The following is a 21,317-nucleotide window of genomic DNA, read 5'->3' as shown; positions in this document are numbered from 1 at the left end:
GATCAAAATACAGAATATGGCAAACAATACAGTTAAACTGAATCTTAACTTTGATATTACAGGATAATAATTACCAGGGGTTATTTAATCCCACCACCATGTGGTAAATCTCCTGCACTAGTTCACCTGCTGTAAACCTCATGCTCCATTCACATGGCACTTAAATGTGGGGAAACAGGATTAGGTTTGAGAAAATAAAGGTGCTCCATCACAGGATGAAAGGACAGAACAAACACTGTTTCAAGGAATAATCCTTTTGCATTTTGCTGCGCTTTAATTTTCTGAGCAATTTAGAAAAAGTGTGAAGGACCTTACATGCAACACCCTAAATAGTCGAACCTGTGGAACCTGTGTGGGAGCCACAGAAAAAAGGGGGGCATGTCCTCAGGTGGTTGGGCAGCGCACACTCACCCTGCAGCTTGCCGTAAGCGATGAGGGAGCCGCTGAAGGTGACGCCCCCAATGTAGGTGCCTAAGTAGGCAATGATCTTGGTGAGGTTGGCAGCAGGGTCAGTGGCAAAGTGGGGGAACTCTATCATGTACTCAGCCACGCAGGTCAGCACGGCCGCCAGGCCCACCAGGCTGTGGAAGGCAGCCACCAGCTGAGGCAGGTCTGTGATCTGGATACGCTTGGCAATGGTCAGACCTGAACCAGAGAGAGAACGACAGGCGGACAAATTAACCAATATTCATTGTTGAAACCCAACAGAGTTCAGACTAATAAAACCATTGCCTCTGCTTGTGATACAGCTCTGATTTTGACATGTTCCCCAAACCAAGAAGTTTGAGTGGGAAACAATGAAAACCATTGATAAGAGCTCTTCCGAAACTATCACAGAGCCATTCTGAAACTAAAAAAGCAGAAATGGAGAAAAGACACTATTCACAGCACTTTTTTTAAATGTTAGGTTTTCAGAGATGAAGAGACTTGGAAAAGCTGTACCAAATTAATAAAACACAGATGTATGTTTAAGGTTTCAAACAGCTGCTTATGTCAAAGACATGCACTATCACTGACATGGATTTCACTGGTGTTGCTGGTCTGGTGCCAGCAGCCATATCACCCTGCAACTCACAACTGGCAACCCACTGAAGCTAAGCAGGTGTGAGCCTGGTCAGTACCTGGATGAGAGACCTCCTGGGAAAAACTAAGGTTGCTGCTGGAAGAGGTGTTAGTGGGGCCAGCAGGGGGCACTCACCCTGCGGTCCATTTGGGTCCTAATGCCCCAGTATAGTGACGGGGACGCTATACTGTAAACAGGTGCCGTCCTTCGGATGAGACGTAAAACCGAGGTCCTGACTCTCTGTGGTCATTAAAAATCCCAGGGCGTTTCTCGAAAAGAGTAGGGGTGTAACCCTGGCATCCTGGCCAAATTTCCCATTGGCCTTTACCAATCATGGCCTCCTAATAATCCCCATCTATGAATTGGCTTCATTACTCTGCTCTCCTCACCACTGATAGCTGATGTGTGGTGAGTGTTCTGGCGCACTATGGCTGCCGTCGCATCATCCAGGTGGATGCTGCACATTGGTGGTGGTGGAGGGGAGTCCCCATTACCTGTAAAGCGCTTTGAGTGGAGTGTCCAGAAAAGCGCTATATAAGTGTAAGCAATTATTATAATTATTATTATCAGTCACACACGCGTGCATAAGCTCTTACCAATGGTGCCACCGACTGCCATGGCCCCACTCATCTGTGCCAGGAGCTCCGGGGATGGCTTCAGTGACCCCAGTGTGGCAGCCAGCCCCCCGGCCACGCCGATCATCCCCAGGGCATTGCCCAGCCGAGCTGTGCTCTGGGTGGACAAGCCCGCCAGAGCTCCAACACAGCACAAGCCCGAGCCCAGGTACATCATCTGCAGGCACACACAGCTATCAGTTGCTGGAGGATTCATTCACAACAAAGTTTTCGCAATATGAGGTATTTGGTTCCATTACAGAATGATCCTATTTTAATATTAATATTTATTTGACCTCTGTATATGCATCTTTCTAGCAATTAAGTAATGTTACTGGGTATAGCCTGTTTGCCATATCAGTATGCTTTTCTATGGGTTCTCTCATCTGAAACCATAGTCAAGCCGATTCTGAAAATAAGTCAGGATATCAGCTTTGACAACATGGCTCGCTACTGTAGCTTCTTCAGAACCCAGAGAACAGGATGTGTTGAATATTGACTTTGAGTGGATTGACTTTTGAATACTTGTACCAGGTGCCATTGAAGTTGTCTTTGTTCAAATCTAAAAAGTTGCAGATCTTTTAGATTGTCTGTGTGAGACATTTCTTTAATTCCAGGAATAGAATTTATCTGGAAAGATTTGCCCAGTCTTTAATACTGCCAGTCTTCTAAAATTCAACTATTTAGAAAAACAATATTGACCAGCAGGTCTTTTCTTTAGTTACAGCTGTGAATATACTCTGTATTAGTTCAATTAAACTTTACTTTCTGAATACCTTTTGTATTATTTCCCTTTGTATTCACCAGTATGAAACCAAAAGGATTCTAAATATTTTTCTGTATTATTTGTCACCCTGATGGTAAAATTACACAGTTAATCCTGTTTAATCCAAAGATTTCAGGTTAATCATGACGTGTGTAGTGGTATATACTACTGTGGTTATTTATATATTTCAGAATACTGCAAGACCTTGTCTTGCATGAGTGTTTGAGTTACTGTTATTTTAACTATTTACCTTTGTTTTTTAGAAATGGTTACTTTAGTTAATTTACAGGATTTCCTACTTGCCTTAGGATACAGTTTAATTGCACCTTTTCCCTCCCCTCTCTAGTTGTACTGTGTGTGGTCAAGCTGTAGTATGCAACAGAAAGTTATAAGACCTACTTTTTCCATTGTTGGCAAACTGTGGCCAGTTTAGTAATTAGTAATAGTTTGGCATGTGGGTGGCCCATTTAATTAATTTACTAATCAACAGTAAATTAATTAGAAGGGCCACCCACATGTCAAACAAGTCAATGGACACAGAAGGCATTTATTATTATTAAATAATCAAGACCTGTAGCTACAAAGTCAACAACAACAAAACAAGCTCAAAGTGAGCCATTATTGTTTTGGAAGACAGATGCCTTATTTGTCTTTTTTTTGTTCGTATGTTTACTTTTAAGACATTTAAAGGTTAAAAGTCCTATCCATTAATAATCACTTTTGTTCTACATCATTGGTCCCTTGTCAGTGTTAACTATAACACCACACCCTGCTAAACTGATGACGTAGTTCCTATGTTGACTGGTCAAGCCTGCAAGTAGCGGAAAACAAAGTCAGCCAGCAAGGGCAATCTGCTCGCTTTGCCAGACAGTACAAGCCTACAATGGAAGTTAACTAATAACATATTAGAGTGAAAACCTTTTATTTTTCATGGCGCACAGACTTAGGCTATAAGAGTCAAGGGAGTACTCTTTCACTGGACCAGCAAGGCCTGTGGAGACTGTCAGGAAGCAAGAGTTATTCTTTGCTGGGAGAACAGGGCCTGTGCAGGTTGTGCACTGCTCACCTGTTCAATGTTGTATCCGCTCTGGAGGGCAGTGCCATACCCCCCCACGAAAGCTGCACCAGGCAAGAGGTACAGGTAGTTGTACTCTGGTGGGTCAGTAGGGCGCTTGAACATGTCCAACATTTTCTGCGTAACCAAGAAACCACCTGGAGGAGAGATCAACAGAAAACTGTCAGTTCCACTGCTTGGGCAGCGCTCTTGTTGTTTGACGCCTGCTAATCAAATCTGCCCAGATGTACGAGCAGCACTGCCTAGATGCTAGAGAAGGGGGATCATAACTTGGTCCCTTTCTCAACAAGAACCCACAGTGCAAACATTAGGGCTAAGGATAGAGTCGTATGGGCTCCAAGATGATGCCCTGGCTGACTTTCAAAACCATCAAACCCCAGCAGCGTCAGCTGATGTGCCTCTTGGGAAATCCTCAGTCATCTGACCACTCAAGGTCCAAATCAGAAATTTCCAGACTTTAGGGCTCATCCTGCACAACATAGTGCAAAAAGTGCATCAACAGGTTGAGTTGTTTGGAACCCCTTCAGATTTTCCTTTTAATCTTTTTGGGGACGTATAAATTGACGAATGACAAAGAGTATTAGTACAGGCGGCTGTTAGATGGCATGTAATTATTTTTATCTTATAAAACCTGTTACAAATTTTGTTGCAGTTCAAGGCGTCATACAGAGGGATTATAAGGAGAAACTACAAGCATAGAATGTAATGCCAACAACAGCAGCTCTGTTACGACAAGAGGAATCAAAGCCTCCTTTGCTCGTAGAAGAGTCCTTGTTCTCCATGCCCTCTCTTTTAAGTTGATTCTAGGAATTGGTCCAATTTCACATTATCTAAGGAAGCGAACGCTTTTCATTAATTAACTCCCAAATAGTGGAGCTGAGTTTGTTAAACCTGGACCAACTGAAGACATTTCTGCACCCTGGCAGCCTAATATCTCTGACCTCCTAGGATTTATACGACATATCAAATTCCGAGTAAATGAAGTCTTATACTAGTGAGAGTGTAATCTATTTCCCAGAAGTAATCAAAGCATCTGAAATGCAGGTATTGAAAATGCAACTTACTCTTGAACATGTAAATAGAATAAATGAAGAATCACAAAAACAGTCATTTAATTAAGGAACAGAAAATGTATCCCAAGCCATCATCCTTTTTATCTCCTTTCAGTTAAATCAAGCAAAACAGAATCATGTAGCTGTTGTAGAGGATAATTATTTTAAATGTGTTTGACCCTTGACCACACAACATAATACAGTAGTGGCAGTAATCGCATTGCTAATGATTCTTTCCCTTTAAAACACACCCATTAAATTAAGAGACCATGTATTACGTGAAGAAAACAGTCTTTTCCCCTTTTCCTGTCATTGTAAAAGCAGATACTCCCAAGTCCTAGGAATTATTTAACCAAACTATATAAATGGAAAAAGCCATGACATTATGCTATTTCAGTAAAAAAAAACTGTATGGTCCATGTGGTATGGACAAATATTTTTAAGGGAAGAGTATATGTATTTATGTTTTAGATTTGGGGGAAGTGAGGGTTTGGGGGGTTATTTGAGGAACTACCTTTGTGTGTGTTAATGAAAGATTTCTGGAATGGTAGTGAAGGAATCTCTTTATTAGGACATTAAACTCCTGGCTTCAGGTGGATAAGAGGCATTGTATACAATGGAACGCAAACAAGAGAAGGTCTGAGAAAGTAATGCATGGTTATTAATTAGAAAGTGAGATATAGTATAAATGTCAAGCAGTAGGGTTTTAAATCACAGACACTATTTCCCAGTGGGTTTTAGCCAGGAGCGGTAACACCAGCCACTTGAAGGTCCTGTCTGCATTCCATGGATTTCAGACGTGATGTTTTGTGGTTGATCAGATTTACAGAATTCTTAGCTGACATTCTGATTTTTCCCAAAACTGTGGCTCACCCTCTATCTCTGATTTAGCATGATTTATTACGATTTTGTGCTTTTGGAAGGAGTTTTCTATTTTAGGTGTAACTGTTTTTCATGTGCTGTCTAAAATATTTTGTTTGGGAAGCTTTCAAAGGAGCTTGACATGAATCATAATTTATTGTCTAAAAGACGCTCACTTGCCATCATTCATGCACAGTAGAGGGAGAGAGGACCTCAACCCTTACCAATAATGTTACACCACAAAATAGCTTTTGAACTTGTTAAGGGCTGGCAAAAAGAGCCAAACAAAAAAAGGCAGTGCATAAATCCCAACACGCTTTCTAAAATATCCATTATTCCAAACTGCAAGAGAAAAACATTTTTCTTTCCCAGTTTTGGATTTTAGTGATCACCACAAAACATTACTCAAATATGGATCGACACAGATATCCCAGTCTTCAAAACTAGACCATCAAATGAATTAGTAAGTAAGAACTGGTATTGGAATTGGTAAGTCACAACCTGGCAACGATGAAGGTCCATTCGGTTATAGTACCCTGGCTCTTGGTTTATTTCTTCAACAACAACCATCTGGCCAAATAGTTAGCAAATTCACCCAGTCCAGTCAGAACTGCTTGAATTGCTCATCAACCTCCAGGACTCTGGACTCAGTGGTGTGAGAAGTTCTAACTCACTTGTGGATGCTTACCAGCAATGTTGACAGAGGAGATGAAGGCTGCCAGCACGGCCAGGACCTCTGCTGTATTGGTCGGTGTGTAGGCCCCTCCCATCAGAGAGAGCCCACCCACTGCAGTGAGACCTGTACAAGACGAGGAGAGAGTCAGTCACAGCTCCAGTACTGTCCTCTGCTCACATCCTAAAATCTCCAGTCCCCACCAGATGTAGATGACAACAAGTGCCAATAAAATAGGTTCCTGGTTATTGCAAGCTGCCCACATGCAACTTAATTTACTTAAACATCTACAGATTTTGCCAGTGAAAGGCAATCAGAGCACAGTATTGTGCCTTCAGACATCAATGCATGCACCGCAGAAATCTGGAAAAGACACATAAAAGAAAATACAAAAATTAACAAATTAAATAATAATCACATGTATATAAGTTCTGTGTGGTAACCAGCATGCCAATTTGCATGTTAGTTGTGTACACACCAGATGGAGCCCAAGCTCTAAATCTGTTCACGCGCGAATCACGCTTGGCGAGAGTTAAGCTTTTCAAGTTTGGCGCACATAATAAACAAAATGGGAGAACATCTAAGAGCAGCAGAGCACAAAACCATCAGCAGTTCCTGCTGGGATAAGGAGACTATGCAGTTGTATGCTAACTCACAAAATGACTTAATATAGTTACTTAAAATTCACTGAAAAATCTCTCTATACAGAATATTCGGTTGCAACAGAAACTTTTTCTTTCACCTTTTCTTTCAACAGTTCTGAGACAGTTATGCAGCTTTATATACTGTATGGCAATGAAACATGAAGCACTGTAACAACACCAGGCAGCAACATCATCGAGCTGCTCTTACCTGACATGTTCTGAACTGTGCTACAGTGCATTAACAACTAAAAAAACAGCCAATATTCAATCTCCATAACCATGGCAAAATTATGACCCTGCTGCACTAGCCCGTATCACAGCCTGCTTGAGGTTACTAGGCTACAACATACAGGTGGATTAATGTCTGTTCTCAATGTGTGCTTGGTGCATCGGCACAGTTTCATATAAGAGACTAACTCGACATCAAGTACGGTAGGGCACATCAAGCTAAACAGCACTAAGTATTTGGCTGGTGTTCGATATCTGTTCGCCACCTCTTCTTTTCTCAACTCATTTTTTTCAGGTTTAATGCAGCAAATGCACAGTGTGGCTTTCTTACACAACCAGCCGCACTTGTAGAGGCGGTAAAGATGGACAGTTCGCGCCTGAACCCCACCAGCATAAACCAACAGTCAAAAATTAGTCATGAAGCCGCCAGCAGCACTGTCTCGCCGACAGCTAAGGTGAGCAAAGCAGTGATGATCTGAGAGTGAAACTCAACACAACCTTGTTCTTAAATCCTGTGCCATTTGGGTGACGGACTTAAACCACAGATGTCTAACCGGGGGTGCCTTAGTTTTCAGGGCCTAGCAAGTGAAACCCATTCTCTGCTTTGAACTGCAGCCTGTTTACTACTTATGCTTTTCTAGAAGGTGACCTAATGAAGGAAAAGGGATATTCTGGGTGTCGAAGGTTTCAGATAGATTAAAGACATGGTGAAATTAGGCACCATGATGAGAGAAGGAAAAAATAACCAAGACGTTTCTTGTATCAAATTAAATCTCTTGTTTGGGTCCAAGAAGTCCTATTTTTACTCCAGTTTCAACTATTATGGTGACAGCTCAAAAGAATATGAATAAGGAACAAGTTCAATGTGAGATTCATCAAAATGGAAAGGAAAATACATCTGTGAACAGTATGTGTTTATATTTTTTTAATATTAATAATTGAAGATATCCACTGGAAAACATCAGAAAACAAACTACAATTTGAAATTTTATTAATTTATAACTAGCATAAATATTGGTGTGCTTACATAAATCTTCAAAATAACTAAATAAGATTCATTCATTGTGGAATAGCAATTGGAAGTTGTGACCTCAAATCCGAGCTGAGACACTGCTGTTGTACCCTTGAGCAAGCTATTTCACCCTTATTGTCCCAGTATAATACCCAGCTGTATAAACAGTGCAAATGTCAGTCACTTTGGATAAAAGCATCAGCCAAATACATTAGTAACAGCAATTATTAATATTTCAGACACTGACATATCTTATCCATATAATTAGATAATGTGGCTGGACCTAAGATTGTTCATTTAATACAATGTATTTTATAAAAAGCAATTCAATTCAACATTTTCCAGTCATTTATAACAATTTGTAACATCTGCTATATAACTCTAATAACACTGACAGATGTGCTGATGTTCCTTCCTGATATTTCTTCACACCACACCACTTGAAACAGGTAGGGAAGAGTCTGTTTAGTATCATTATTCAAGTCTTTTAGTAAACTTTAGCAAAAACGTTCTTTGATCATGACAGCAAATGAAAACTAATAAGTATATAACAGAGACAGAACAAAATATACCTTCATAGTTCCTTGAATTTCCCTTCCAGAGTGATTTAAGTGAGGGGAATTTAGGCTTTTTCAAATTAAACAGTGAAACACAAACCACGAGTGGAAACTATATGGGAGTGCATTAAAAAACGAGAACAGCAGGCACGTCTTTAACCAAAAGGTTGCAGGAGTATGGAACAAGCTACTCGGCCATGTTGTTGAAGCCGATCAAAAAAGTTTGTAACTACCAAACTGGCTAGATGGGCTGAGCGGCTTTCTCTTCTCTGTAACCTTCTTATGTTATTAGGTGCCCTCCTCTCACCCAGACAGATAAAGCTTAAGAGGAATCAGATTTGCAGATGAAGATCTGGTTCTGCCAGACAAATGGAGTTTGAATAGCTGACTCAGAAATGGCTGAAGAATAATCCTAATTAAATAAATGCTTCAGAGAAAGACATTTTAAACTACATTAATTGAAGCCCTTGAAGACATTAAAATGGCCACACTGAGAGTGCAGTAGGTACAGATAAGTGTTTAGCAGGACTAGCTCAGTCGCATTTTTTTAACAGCCCTGCCTACGTGATGGTTTGTTTGATGTCGACCACCATGGGCTTATTAGAGACAATTAAACCATTCCTAAATCCACTGCTGCAGGGTACGAGCTTAATGAACCACGAACACTCCAGCTATTTCACTTGTGGTTCCCACTTTGGAAATAAAAGCATCCTTATGGGGGGATATCAGAATTATCAAAGCCTGTCTACGCACACGACATAATGAATGAATAAACACATTATGCATTAGGCGGTGTACAAGGCAGGAATTTAATCAAGGCCCATGGATCAAGGCATAAACACTCACAAACAAGTCCTCCATTAATGTCTATGGAAATTCAAACCCCGCCAAAGTTACTGGTGAAGACTGCCTTTTATTCAGTGTCTGGTTTACTTCATTCTGATATACAAAAAGTTCCATGTATAAGCCTAGTGTTATTACTTTTAGAAAATAATTATTTTAGCACAATTAAAATTCACTCTTTATCCAAAAAACAATTATTTGAATTATATAAACTTAGTAAGTGGAATACTACTGGGATTAATTCTGGCCTGGGAAGTATTCTGTGAGCAGTGTACATGTCTACTTCTGGGGAAGTTTACTCTGGGAGCTCTAGTTTCCTACCAGCAACCAGATCTGTGCTTGCTTTGCTGGCTTTATTGATCGCCGTTTCTAAATCGTCCATGTCTGGGTATGTGCTTTCAATGGACTGACATCTAGAGTAGCTCTGCTTTATGCCACAAGTTTTCAAAAAAGCCCCTGAGCTGCTGCAACCCATACCAGACCTTGATAATAATGGACAGACCAGTCTTTGTAATAATTGTCAGCAATCATTTTTCCATTATCATATGACTATATAAGAACCATGTTATTTCAGAGATGAAAAGGAGCTACAAAATATGAATGAAGTGAAAATAGATATCTTTGATAAACCATATCAAATCTGAATGAACACAATCATATTACCAAAGGCAAAGAAGCAAGAGCGTTAGTGCTATTTTGTCGAAACAAAGTTACATCACTGTTGCATATAAGTGATTTTATTAAACTTTCGGTAGACTCACCTGAGATAGCATTGGTCACGGACATAAGTGGAGAGTGGAGGGCCGGACTGACGCCCCACACCGTGTGGTATCCCACAATTCCAGCCAGGCCAAAGGTTGTCACCATCTGAGTGAAAGCGGCATTTGGAGAAGCAATTCCAAGCCCAAGCAGACTGGCAATACCTGGACAAGAGATGAGTCTTAATCCAAAAGCACAGGTGGAGATGATCCACATCAGACAAGAGCAAGCACGTCTTCCCTCAAATCCCCTGTCTACACACCTAGGGTACTAAAGGGCTCCCTGTATGTTTTATGGGGTGTCTGACTGTTCATGGAAAACCGAGAGGAGTGACATCACTAACTTTTCTCACTGTGAGTCCTGTAACATTCAGTATGCGCTACCTCGTATTAAACTGCCTAGAGAGAGACATAAATTACTTCTGGGACACTTTATAATGACAATGCGTCACTTTTATTATTATGATAAAATGTGAACTGGGCATGGAAAAGTTTAGATAATTTCAGCTAAAGATGGCTTCAGTGTATGAAAGTATCTCCCCAATTTCTCAATGGCACAAAATATAAACTTAATCTACAGATCACTCAAAGCTGCCAACCAAACTCAAGGCCATAAGAGAAATGATCTAGGAGAGTCATGCAATGACTAATGCAAGATGCACTAATGCAAGAAGAACTTGATTTTCCATTATTATCCATCTAGCACCGTTAATACTTATATTTCAATGACAATATATTTTTTTAATGTAAAAATAATATTTTATATAATATAATGCTGTAAAAGAAGCTAGTCCTTTCTGGCCTGAAGACAAACAGGAATGAATATTCTCAGAACCCAACTGAGTTGGATACAGTACCCAAGTAAAAACTGATTAGTATTCTCCAGTACTAAAGTCTGGGAAATACGGCACACACACATGGTTCCAACTCAGAAAATAATAAACTGCAATATGTAGGCTATCTAAAAAAAGAGAACTAGTAAACTTGTAAACAGGGATGTGGGTGGGGAGACTCTGGAGATGCTGTTAGTAATTTAGGAGGTGATTATATACCTTGTTTAGACCAGCAATGCTAAACCTTTTGGAAGCCAGTGCAAAGAGTTGCTCTGTCTGTCTGAAAGTGGGACCTTACTGATAAATCAGGTCTGTGGGAAAATGCTCGCCTACAGACTGCGAGATTTTTTATGTGCCTCGTTTTATTATACCTGGTTTCCTGGCACTTCGGAAACCAGCTCATATCAGACCAATTAAGGGACTTGAGAAGGTAGACAGCAGAGCTGCCTTGTTTTCATCCTTTGTCAGCCTTTTTTCTGTTTGCTTGTTTTGCATACTTATTTACTACAACAGTGCAATAATGTTCTTGATTTTACTACTACACACAAGATAAAATGTCTTTTATCTGTGTTTATTTAAAAGCAGTTATTCTCAGCAAACATGTAGCGGAATTTTATTTCTGGCCTGTCTCTTAATTTCGTAGGAGAATGCTTTGATCTGGGGCCAGTGCTCTCTTAGACACAATAAGTGGTTCTACAGAGAGGGTATTTTGTCCGGCTGTTACCGATATAGCCAATTCGGGCCTTTTCCAAACCTGCCGAGATTAAGTGTGAATTCATAATTGCATCTGGTTCCCTGCCACAGAACGAAAATCCTTAAAGTGGAAAAAATTATTCTTACATCACTTCACTGTTAGGTTACGGTGTGAGAACCAAACAAATGCTGGACGAATACCAAAGAAAAAACAATTAAAAGAGGAAGCCTCAAATTTTATCCCCTTGAAAAACCAACAATGTTAGGTATAATCTACCCTAATGGTATACATACTCTACAAATTTCAAATATTATTAAAAGAAACTGAATTTCATAAAACATGTAAGTCAGGCCACATGACATCTTTTGAGTAACAGGGAAGGAATCCTTAGTACAAGAACTTAATGGATTGGACAGCCAAATTAAGGAAAAGCTAAACTTTGTTAATGGTCAATTATCCCATCACTTACCAATAAAGTTGGTTTCAGCAAGGCGCATTAGAAACCTTGTTTTAATAAATATTTTAAAAGTTCTTGATCTCCAGGACTTCTGTGAAGGCCAAGAACCACACCCTTTCATACATTTTATCTCAATGATTGTTCTAGGTACCCTGAGGCGATGCCAGTAGAAATAACCCAGATCTGACTTATGTGAAACTTTGAAGTTTGAGGTGAAAGAACAGTGGAGATCTATCAGTGTCTCCTGTCTCCTCACCCCCCGTGTAAACGCTGGCAGTGGTCATGGTAGCCCTGAAAGGGGAAATGGCTGCCCTCTTTTCAGCCTCGATCTCTTGAACGCTCTTGGGCTTGGGAGGAGCCGCTACGGGAATGTTTTTTGGCTGCGGAGCCGGGAAGATGAATTTTCCATCCTGTTAAAAAAACAGAGACACGGATTGGTAATCACCAGTCACTACAAGAGTATACAGGAATAAGTGATGTGCCAAGGGCAATTATTTATGAGTAAAGCCGAACTGAAATGCTGATTCATAATACACGCTGTTTCTTGGTACATTTTAAGACTTTAGTTTGCAGGCCATTTCTTCATGTCTCATGCACCTGTTGAGAAATGAATCTATAAAACCTCTTCTTCTAGCTCTCTCATTGTTTTTGAATAAAATTCAGAATCACTAGTATTCTTGTTGTACCCCACCATTGAACATAGGGCAGGGTGAAGAAGTTTAGCCAGACTCCTCTGCCCCACCCATTTTCAAGTTAATCATCTATTAACACATAACAGACAGCAGAGTCCCATAGGACTCATAGGTCCCGGAAGACCAGTGCTGTTCGGAGGAGAGGTGCACCCCTCACCATCCACACCGCCTGCCTGCAAGCGACCAGGAGTCACCAGGGCTTGCCAAGAGTTGAGACTGCTCTTAAAATAAAGAAGCACACAGCTCATTTCCCGTCCACTCACCTTCATGACCACCGAGCCTCTGATGACATGGTCCATAGTACCATAGTCAAACTCGTCCTTCACCTCAAAAGCAAACCGCTCCTTGTCCGGGCTGATGGCCCTCAGGAGTTTTACAATGTTGTTTGAATACAGAGTGCTAGCCTGGGTGGGCAGCCGGCTGGGCAGGTCTGTGTAGCCAATATGAGTCACCCCCTGAAAGATTGAACAAACATGAGAAAAAAAACTGTTTTACAAGGACCTGGAGGCTTTAAAGTCTTTTAAGATTTTGTTCAACGAGCATGAAAGAACAAAAGTACAAGCTTCTGGTAAACCATGCAGCAAGGTGAAAGCTGATTTGTGATTACAGCATCCCTCTTTGGATGTTAGTCATCTTTTTTTTTTTTAGTACACTTCCTTTGTAAAAAAAAAATTACGTGTCACTTTACTGGCACAAAGTAGTATTTTGTAGTTCTTCATGTTTTTTGTCATGACTGTAATTAAAGTATCTAACACTCTGCAGAAGCAAGAAACCTGCCACTGTAAAATGAAACTTCTTCATCCAAACATTCTATTTCTACATATGGGAAGTAGGAAATACTCTGCCAATAAAGTCCCTTTTGAATATGCATTTTTGAGGTGAAATCAAAAGAATCCCCCTACCTGTTTCAAATAAAAAAAATACAGACATAGAGATTGAAGCCGCATTGTTCCACCTTACAGACAAACAGCGTAGCTTTCACAAGCTGCACGCTATTCAGAAAGGGGCCCCATCAATGCTAAAGGCATGCAAAGAAGCAGATGCCCTTTACTCGTACTGTTACTACCTTGTGCACGGACAGCTCCCCTGGCACAGTGGTCTCAATGTTCCCTCCAGCTTCAGCAGCCAGGTCCACCACCACAGAGCCGTCCCTCATGCTCTCCACCATCTCCTTGGTGATGAGAATCGGGGCTCTCCTCCCTGAGAGAAGGATAAGAAAATGCCTCATATGAAGGCACACTCTGGCACATTGCTTATTTCTATAAGTTACTCATTTTACTAGTCTGACATGTTATCCCAATATTTTTTACTGAGCAATGCAGGAGAAGTTCCTCGCTCATGCTGTGCCTCGCCTGGAGTTTGAGCCCCCAACCCACCAATTATGATTCCAGAAACCTCAGGACTGCTCCACACTGCTGCTCTCCGTAAAGGCCATTACCCACAGCCAGCAGGGTCCTGCTGGGCAGCGGTCAGTCAGGGATCTCTCGGCCTTCCCGAAAAAAATATAATTCCCATGGCTTAATACAGCTCAGAGCACATCAAATGGTCAAAGGCTCTGCTCATGTAGGAGTGAGTCCACATGCCTCCTTTTCTCCCAAGAAGTACTCCCTAGCTGCCAGAAAGCCATGTCATGGAAATAAAAGGCATTTCGAATTGGACAGCTATGATTTAAAAATATATATATATTATACAGGAAGCTGCTTCAAAAGCAGGAAAATCCCAAACTGTTCTCCAAGATACTGACTGGTTCACAAAACTGAAAAGCACAAACTTCACCTCCTGTCATCTATCTCTTGTAAATAAAATAAGAAGATGGATCAAAGAACAACATATTGAGTCTGCAATGAAGAAGTGCTTAATATATTATTTAAAATGAACAGTTCTAGTATTAAAAATATTAGAAATAGCAACAAATGTAAAATCACATATTGCTGAGCACTACATTAAAATATGGTCAAGAAAATGAATATCAAAAGCATATTTAGGTGAAATATTAATTAAAAAACAACTTCTTTAGAAAACCGATTCCCAATAATAAAAGCACCCTCTCACGTAAAAGTTTAAAAATTGCTATCCAGATCTATAAGCATCAGAAAGGTAACAAAAGAAACTAAAATAGATAAAGGACAGCTCAGCAGATCCAGAAGGACAAAAGTTTTGAAAGGCAGCTAAGTTTAGCCTTCCTCGTAGGCATTTTTAGAATCCTTGTAGACTTGATTGCTTGGAACACCTGTTAATGCACCAGCTTCAATAAAAATCACAGCTTTATTATTTGACCTTGTTCTTTCAAACTTTACAGAGCACGTTATGTGAATCAATTCAAACGCAACCCTGCTGTGTGCAGATCATATAAGAAGTAGACATATAAAATCATAGATCAGAATCACAGTTTGTGGTATTCTAGTCCAAATAGTGACTCAAGTAAAACTTATCTAATTAACAATTCAGACACTGAGACTTGTGTACCTGTAAATGTGGAATAAAACAATTCCTTACTAGTTATATCGAACAGTAAGATGCCCTTTTCAATTCCGAAATGCTCTCCACTCCATGTGCAGTTTGCTGTCTATGATCCATGTGCCACAGGTTCAAGTTGTGGTCATGTCAACAGTCAACAGCACATTGCAATTTAATATGTATTATAATTTATTAAATTCTGTGAACGTTTCAGTGCAAAATAATTTAATGAATAATAACAGAATGGAGAATGTGGGAGCTGTTTTTTACGTGTTTAAGATTGATTTTCATTGGACAGCACTTTGTTAATGTTGGGTGTGCATTTCTGTTATCCTTTTATAAGAAAAGATCTTTTTATAAGAAGAAATTGAACTTGAATCCAGTCTTACTCACAAAACGAAATTCAAGAGAGGTATACTAACGGAAAAAACTAAAAACTGTTTCTGGTACTTTAAAGATGGTATATGAATAACCAGTTTCTCTGGAAGTTTTTTTAAAGGGTAAATCAGCAGTCCGGCCGAACAATCTTTCCACCTCATGACTATCAGGGTGTCCACTAGGTGTCGCCGTTGTGACTCTAAACTCTACAAGAGAAGGCCATTTGCTCTGACTCAGTTACCACTAACTAGTCAGCTTTCTTTAGCCACCATCAAAGTGTGGTTCTTGTCTTATTCAGACAACCCCACATGAAGAAAAGACTCATTTGAAAGGCGGTTTATGAGCAGCTTGTCTCACATTAAGACAAGAGGTTAGTCAAACAGACCAGAATGTGTGGAAATGTGGCTAGAGAGTCCAAGGGCTGTTCTTACCAGACAGTGGTGCATTAGTCAGCAGGAAAAGGAAAGCCTACCAGGGATGAGGGCTGTGCTGATGAGGATGTCCACCTCCCGGCACTGCTTGGCGAAGAGTTTCATCTCGGCTTCAATGAACTCTTTGGACATCTCCTTGGCGTATCCTCCCTGCCCCTCTCCAGACTCCTTCACGTCCACCTCCAGGGGCTCTGCGCCAAGAGACTTAAACTGCTCCAGGGCAGCCGCTCTGAGGGGAAACAAGAGACAGAGGTAATGGGTTACACTGCAACCATATGGCCATAGAAGACGTCCACAGCATTAAGTCATGTATTAGTGGGTCAGGTAGAAACTTCATAATAATTGCCTTATTCGCCCATGATACTGGAAGCACAACTTTCCCTCACCAGCTGCAGGACTTACACCCCGGCTGGTAAATATTTAAGCGTTTGGGAACTAGGGGGTTAGCTTCTCAGAGTCCATGTTGCGCTCATCAACAGCTAACTTAACTTGGAATTTTAAGCGAGGAATCTTCAAGCAAGATAACACGAATTATAATTCTATGTAAGAAATAAAATGATATATATGAATATTATAAATATATTATATATATATTATAGAAAAAGAAATCCAATGCATATGCTAATGTGAAAAATGAGTTGGCAGAGAAACTGGGCGCTTTTTAAAAGCGGGCTAAACCAAGTATGAGCGAGGGTTTCCCGCAGATGGGAAGGGAAGGCCTATAATATAAATATAAAGAAGTTGTGGAGGCAAAAGAAAAATAACTATGTGCTGCAACAGCAGGTTTTAACAGTTATTACACAGGTGAGCACATGTAGCCATGGTCCACATTACAGTCCTTCACGCATTCTAAACTGACATCGGAAGAAATGGAAACAAAAGAAAATGTTTACTTGTGAGTAGTTTGGATTGTGAAATTTTCCCAAACAGTAACCACAGAGAAAACTCACACTCCCATAAATTATTCCACCGGTGCCTTCAGCTGAATTACGGGTTTATTTTCTAATTACAAAGAGGGAACACGCTTTGAAAAAATGTTTACAGTGTTTTGAGGGGAAAACAACTTATTTACCAGTCTTGAAAATACACTTCTATAAATTGTTACTGTATACGTCTATAATAACCTTACTGTTGTTTGTTTTATTCCTGGAAATATACTTTTTTCCCAAATTCAAGCAATCTTGTATTAGGCAACACTTACAGTAATACCATGTGGCTCCACCCTCTGGTGGCACACTGCTAAACCTGAAGACTCAAGTCATGCCTAAGTTTATTTCTTGCTTAATGCTGACACCTGCTGGCAGAGTAGGTAAATGCACCTAGTAAATGCACACACTGTCATTGCCATTCCCTGTCTGTGATTAACCCTGTTTTTGCTGGTAATTTTTCCATCTGGCCCTTAATCACCAGTGTTAATTGCTTACTACCATTAATTATCTCCTTGCTTAGTTAAACTTTTTTTTCTGCACTCAAACCTTGGTTTCACTAATTCCCCAGGATAGTGATATTTTTTGAGTGGTATTCAAAATCCTTGTCCTGGAGAACCCCTGTATCTTCTGTAGTTTAGTTTAATAATTGATTTCAACTTTTTAATTTGGGGAATATTAATTTTATAATTTGCTTTCAGCTCTTAGAAAGCTAAATGAGATTTGTAATTGGTATGAACCTTGTGCTAATTAGTAAGTTTCAGGGCTGCGCTCATGCAGGTGTGCTAGCTAGCTAAACAACCGGAGTTAAGCAGATTAAAAAACACGGACTCGCAGGGGTATTGTCTGATACAGTGTCATTTTCACCAGTTTCTGTTCATCATCAATTCATCATCTAATAAGGGCTATTTAGTCAAAAGTAAAAGGGCAGATTCTTAATTTGCAAGTTGAGGAGAGACTGCATAAAGTTCTATATGCCAAAGCTGGAAATAATGCACTTCAACAGTTGACCTGAATGCAGGAATAAGACTAAACCAGAAAGCAGATCAGTTACAGGCAGCAGCTAGCGCTGGTGATTATGGGGGACCATCTGGAACAAAACCCAGCAAACACAAGGGTCCTCCAGGACCAAAACTGAGAATCATGGTTCTGGCAGATTAATTCAGTCTTACACAAGATACTCTCAGGGTGTATTGCTTTCAACTGAACAAATATTGTTCTAAACATTTCAACCAACATTTAAAAGCCTTCTGCATTTAGAAAAGTGAGATGACTGGGCAAACAGCAGAACTGGGCTGCCCGTTCCTGCTCCTCTACTGCCAGGATCACAAAATCCAAACTCAGCAAGACAGATTTTCATCATACTTTCATTTTGAATCATCTTTATATTACACAACCAAACAAATGAGCGTCTTAAATGATAAAAATGAAAAAATTCCAAGGTTTAGAAATGGATGATTTATAGGTCAGAAAAAAACAGATGGATTTTGGATTAAGGCTCTCCAACAATATTAAAATAGGGTTCTTGGCTCTCCAGGAATAAGGTCGGCCAGCCCTGCCTGAGATGACCCAGCCTGATAGAGAAAATACAAAAACCCAGCACACAGATGTATACCCTTAGCCTATCTAAATATACTATGTCATGAAAGCATGGCTTTCTATATTAACAACTGTCCGGTCTTACAATTGCAATGCTACGATGTGTTATTGTTCCTTTCCTAAACTCAGCAAAACTTGGTGTTCTTTCTCCTCCCTCATGCCTGGTAATGCAGGTAATGCATTTAAAACTGTGGACAGCAGGCATGTCTGAGTGTTGTGGGTGTCTGAAACAACCTATCCACTCTATCCAGTCATGTTGTTGAATACCTTTCCTTCTTTCAAGAAATGGCTGGATGAGATCCTCAGGTCAGTTAACTTCCTACTACCAAACAGGATAAATGTGCCAAGGGGGGGTCTCCTCTCATTTGTAGCATTTATGTTCTAGTCACAGTCAGTGAATAGCCCAGGCCTGAACAATCTTGATGTCTGGGCCTAACCCTGAGGTCCATTCTCCCAGCAAGTGCCTTTATTGCCCGAGATATCCGGGAACAATTTTCCATTTTCACAGACAATGTCCTCTCCCTCACCCTCACCCTCACTTCACACGTCCTCACCTGGTATCGAATCCTCTCACTATAGCACCCATGGCTCTGGCAGCGCCTGCAGAGGCTAAACCAGCTACACCACCCCCAATGATCAGGACCTAAGGGAAAAATCATCAGACACAAAATGGATATGAAAAACACAGAAAGAGTACTATACAAAGATGGGCAATTCAGTATAGATGCAGTTTTTGTGTTTGTCCTCTTGATACACCTTCATCAACAGGGAAAGTTTACATTTCAACACTGTACAAGCCTTTATTTATGTTGAGAGGCTCAAGAGAACAGATTAAAATTTAGAATCTAGTTGTGATATTCTTGACTTCATGAACAAGCCTAGAAGCTATTTACTGACTCCTGTTGTAAGAAGACATTGTAGTATAAATAGCCTTCATTAATTCAACAGAAAATAAACATGTTTACTCAAATGTTCAATGTTCAGGACCCCTGGCAGCATAATGGCTCTATAGTCCTCTTTGGTTTTAAAATAATAGAATTCAAAGGAAAAAATAATCATCTGATGTCAAACGTATCAGTTCTTAATAAACATGTCACTCTCAACTACAATCTCTGCACCAGCAGGATTTATGACCAAGGACCACTCTGAAGATCAACATGACCATGCCATATTCACCTCTACTTCAAACTTACCACTTCAAAGAGCTATGATACTAGAGGGTTTTGCTTACCTTTCTTATACTAAGGTTTCATCAATAATGAATATGGCTTAAAGGGGGAAGAGATAATGACACCAGTGGGAAAGCTCAATCTGTGTATTTGTTGAGTAGATCTTCAAGGCAATTTTAATAAGACATAAGCCTAAATTAATTACTACAATTTACCGAATTAATGTGCAGTGACCAGATTGCTGCATAATCCTCTAGACCTTGAGAAAGACCAGGTTTTAAACCTCTTCCCTTAGAGAGTACTGTATACTCTCAACATTGACCAAGAGGAACACTGTTGTCCAACGATCATGTGTGCCAGAAACATTCGGAACAACTGTTTCACTTTTGTCTGCAAACGAGTAGGTGGAATGAACAGCTGATCAGTGTTTGGCGATTGGTAGAACTGAAAATTTGTTTTTATTTACTTCCAGAAGATAAATGGTGACTGACATATTAGCGAGTGCCATATACAATAATTCCAAAAATAAATCAAAGCTAATGTGCTTTCCCCAGTCATGCATAAAGTTCCTGTTTCTCTTCTGTGAATTTAGAAAACCAAATGAAACATCTGTGAATATATACACAATGTAAGAAAAAACAACAAAGGTTTACACCTTTTATTGTTTTTATACTCAACTATCAGGAATGTGCTTTGCCTTCCCTTTAAAATAAACATGCACAGAAGACTCATTCCTGAGACATTGAAAACACTCGAACATTTGATCTTATTCTATGCAATAGCAAAAACCTTTAATTTGGGGTTCAAAAATATCATTTTTTGCACCGTTTGCAATAGTTGAAATAAGTGATAAATGGTTTGGTGCTATTCTCCTTAGTGAGGGGGAAATGAGGCCAAGAGTAATTTTTCAGTTCAGAAAAAAAGAAGTATAAAAAGCAAACACGAATCTAGTCCAAATTACCTCCTTCTGGCTTGCTGAGGTACTTTTCTCCCCCATTTGAACTCGTTTGCATTTTCATTTACCTTTGCGGGAGGCACTTTTCCAGCTGCTGTAATCTGGCCGGTGAAGAAACGGCCAAAGTGATTCGCTGCCAGGAGAACTGCTTTGTACCTGTCAAAAACAGGACACATGAATAGTGAAATATGGCAAACGGCAACATCCATGCCTGCCAAACGCACACAATGGCCGCAGTTAGGTGAAGGAAAGCCTTGGGAGATGTATTTAGAGCAGATCAAACAAATGGCGATTTCATCGTCAGTGTTAAAAGGAAACCTTCCTCAGTCTGTGTCATTGAAGAAAGGGTCCAAAGGCGTTGATTTGGAGTGTTTTACTTCAACATAAAAGATGGCAACTCATGATGTCTGTACATCACTTTACATAGAACAGTACTTGCTGGGATGTCCTTCACCAGAAGAAAGTGGAAAATTAGCACTGTACAGCGCCGCTCGGAAACGGGGTGGGATTAGTGAAATGGAAGTTTCTCAAAACTCTTTCTAAACATGTAGTAATGTAAACCAGTAATGGAACCACTAGA

General features: G+C 40.1%; 1 protein-coding gene across 1 annotated transcript in view; it reads right to left on the bottom strand.

Moving 5' to 3' along the window:
- nnt (nicotinamide nucleotide transhydrogenase) overlaps window positions 1-21,317 on the bottom strand; it is a 61,433-nt gene that overhangs the window by 31,317 nt on the left and 8,799 nt on the right. Inside the window, exons 5-15 of the mRNA XM_088628741.1 lie at window positions 20,806-20,893; window positions 19,168-19,256; window positions 16,130-16,317; window positions 13,889-14,022; window positions 13,086-13,277; window positions 12,387-12,540; window positions 10,150-10,311; window positions 6,120-6,230; window positions 3,510-3,655; window positions 1,660-1,855; window positions 412-645 (exon numbers count right to left, since the gene is read on the bottom strand). Coding sequence (XP_088484867.1) covers window positions 412-645; window positions 1,660-1,855; window positions 3,510-3,655; window positions 6,120-6,230; window positions 10,150-10,311; window positions 12,387-12,540; window positions 13,086-13,277; window positions 13,889-14,022; window positions 16,130-16,317; window positions 19,168-19,256; window positions 20,806-20,893 — 1,694 coding nt within the window. The remainder of the gene's footprint in view (window positions 1-411; window positions 646-1,659; window positions 1,856-3,509; window positions 3,656-6,119; window positions 6,231-10,149; window positions 10,312-12,386; window positions 12,541-13,085; window positions 13,278-13,888; window positions 14,023-16,129; window positions 16,318-19,167; window positions 19,257-20,805; window positions 20,894-21,317) is intronic.

The sequence above is a fragment of the Lepisosteus platostomus genome, chromosome 4 (assembly GCF_059453375.1).
Source record: "Lepisosteus platostomus isolate fLepPlt1 chromosome 4, fLepPlt1.hap1, whole genome shotgun sequence".
Lineage (NCBI taxonomy): Eukaryota > Metazoa > Chordata > Actinopteri > Semionotiformes > Lepisosteidae > Lepisosteus > Lepisosteus platostomus.
This window is presented reverse-complemented; position numbering and strand designations above follow the sequence as displayed.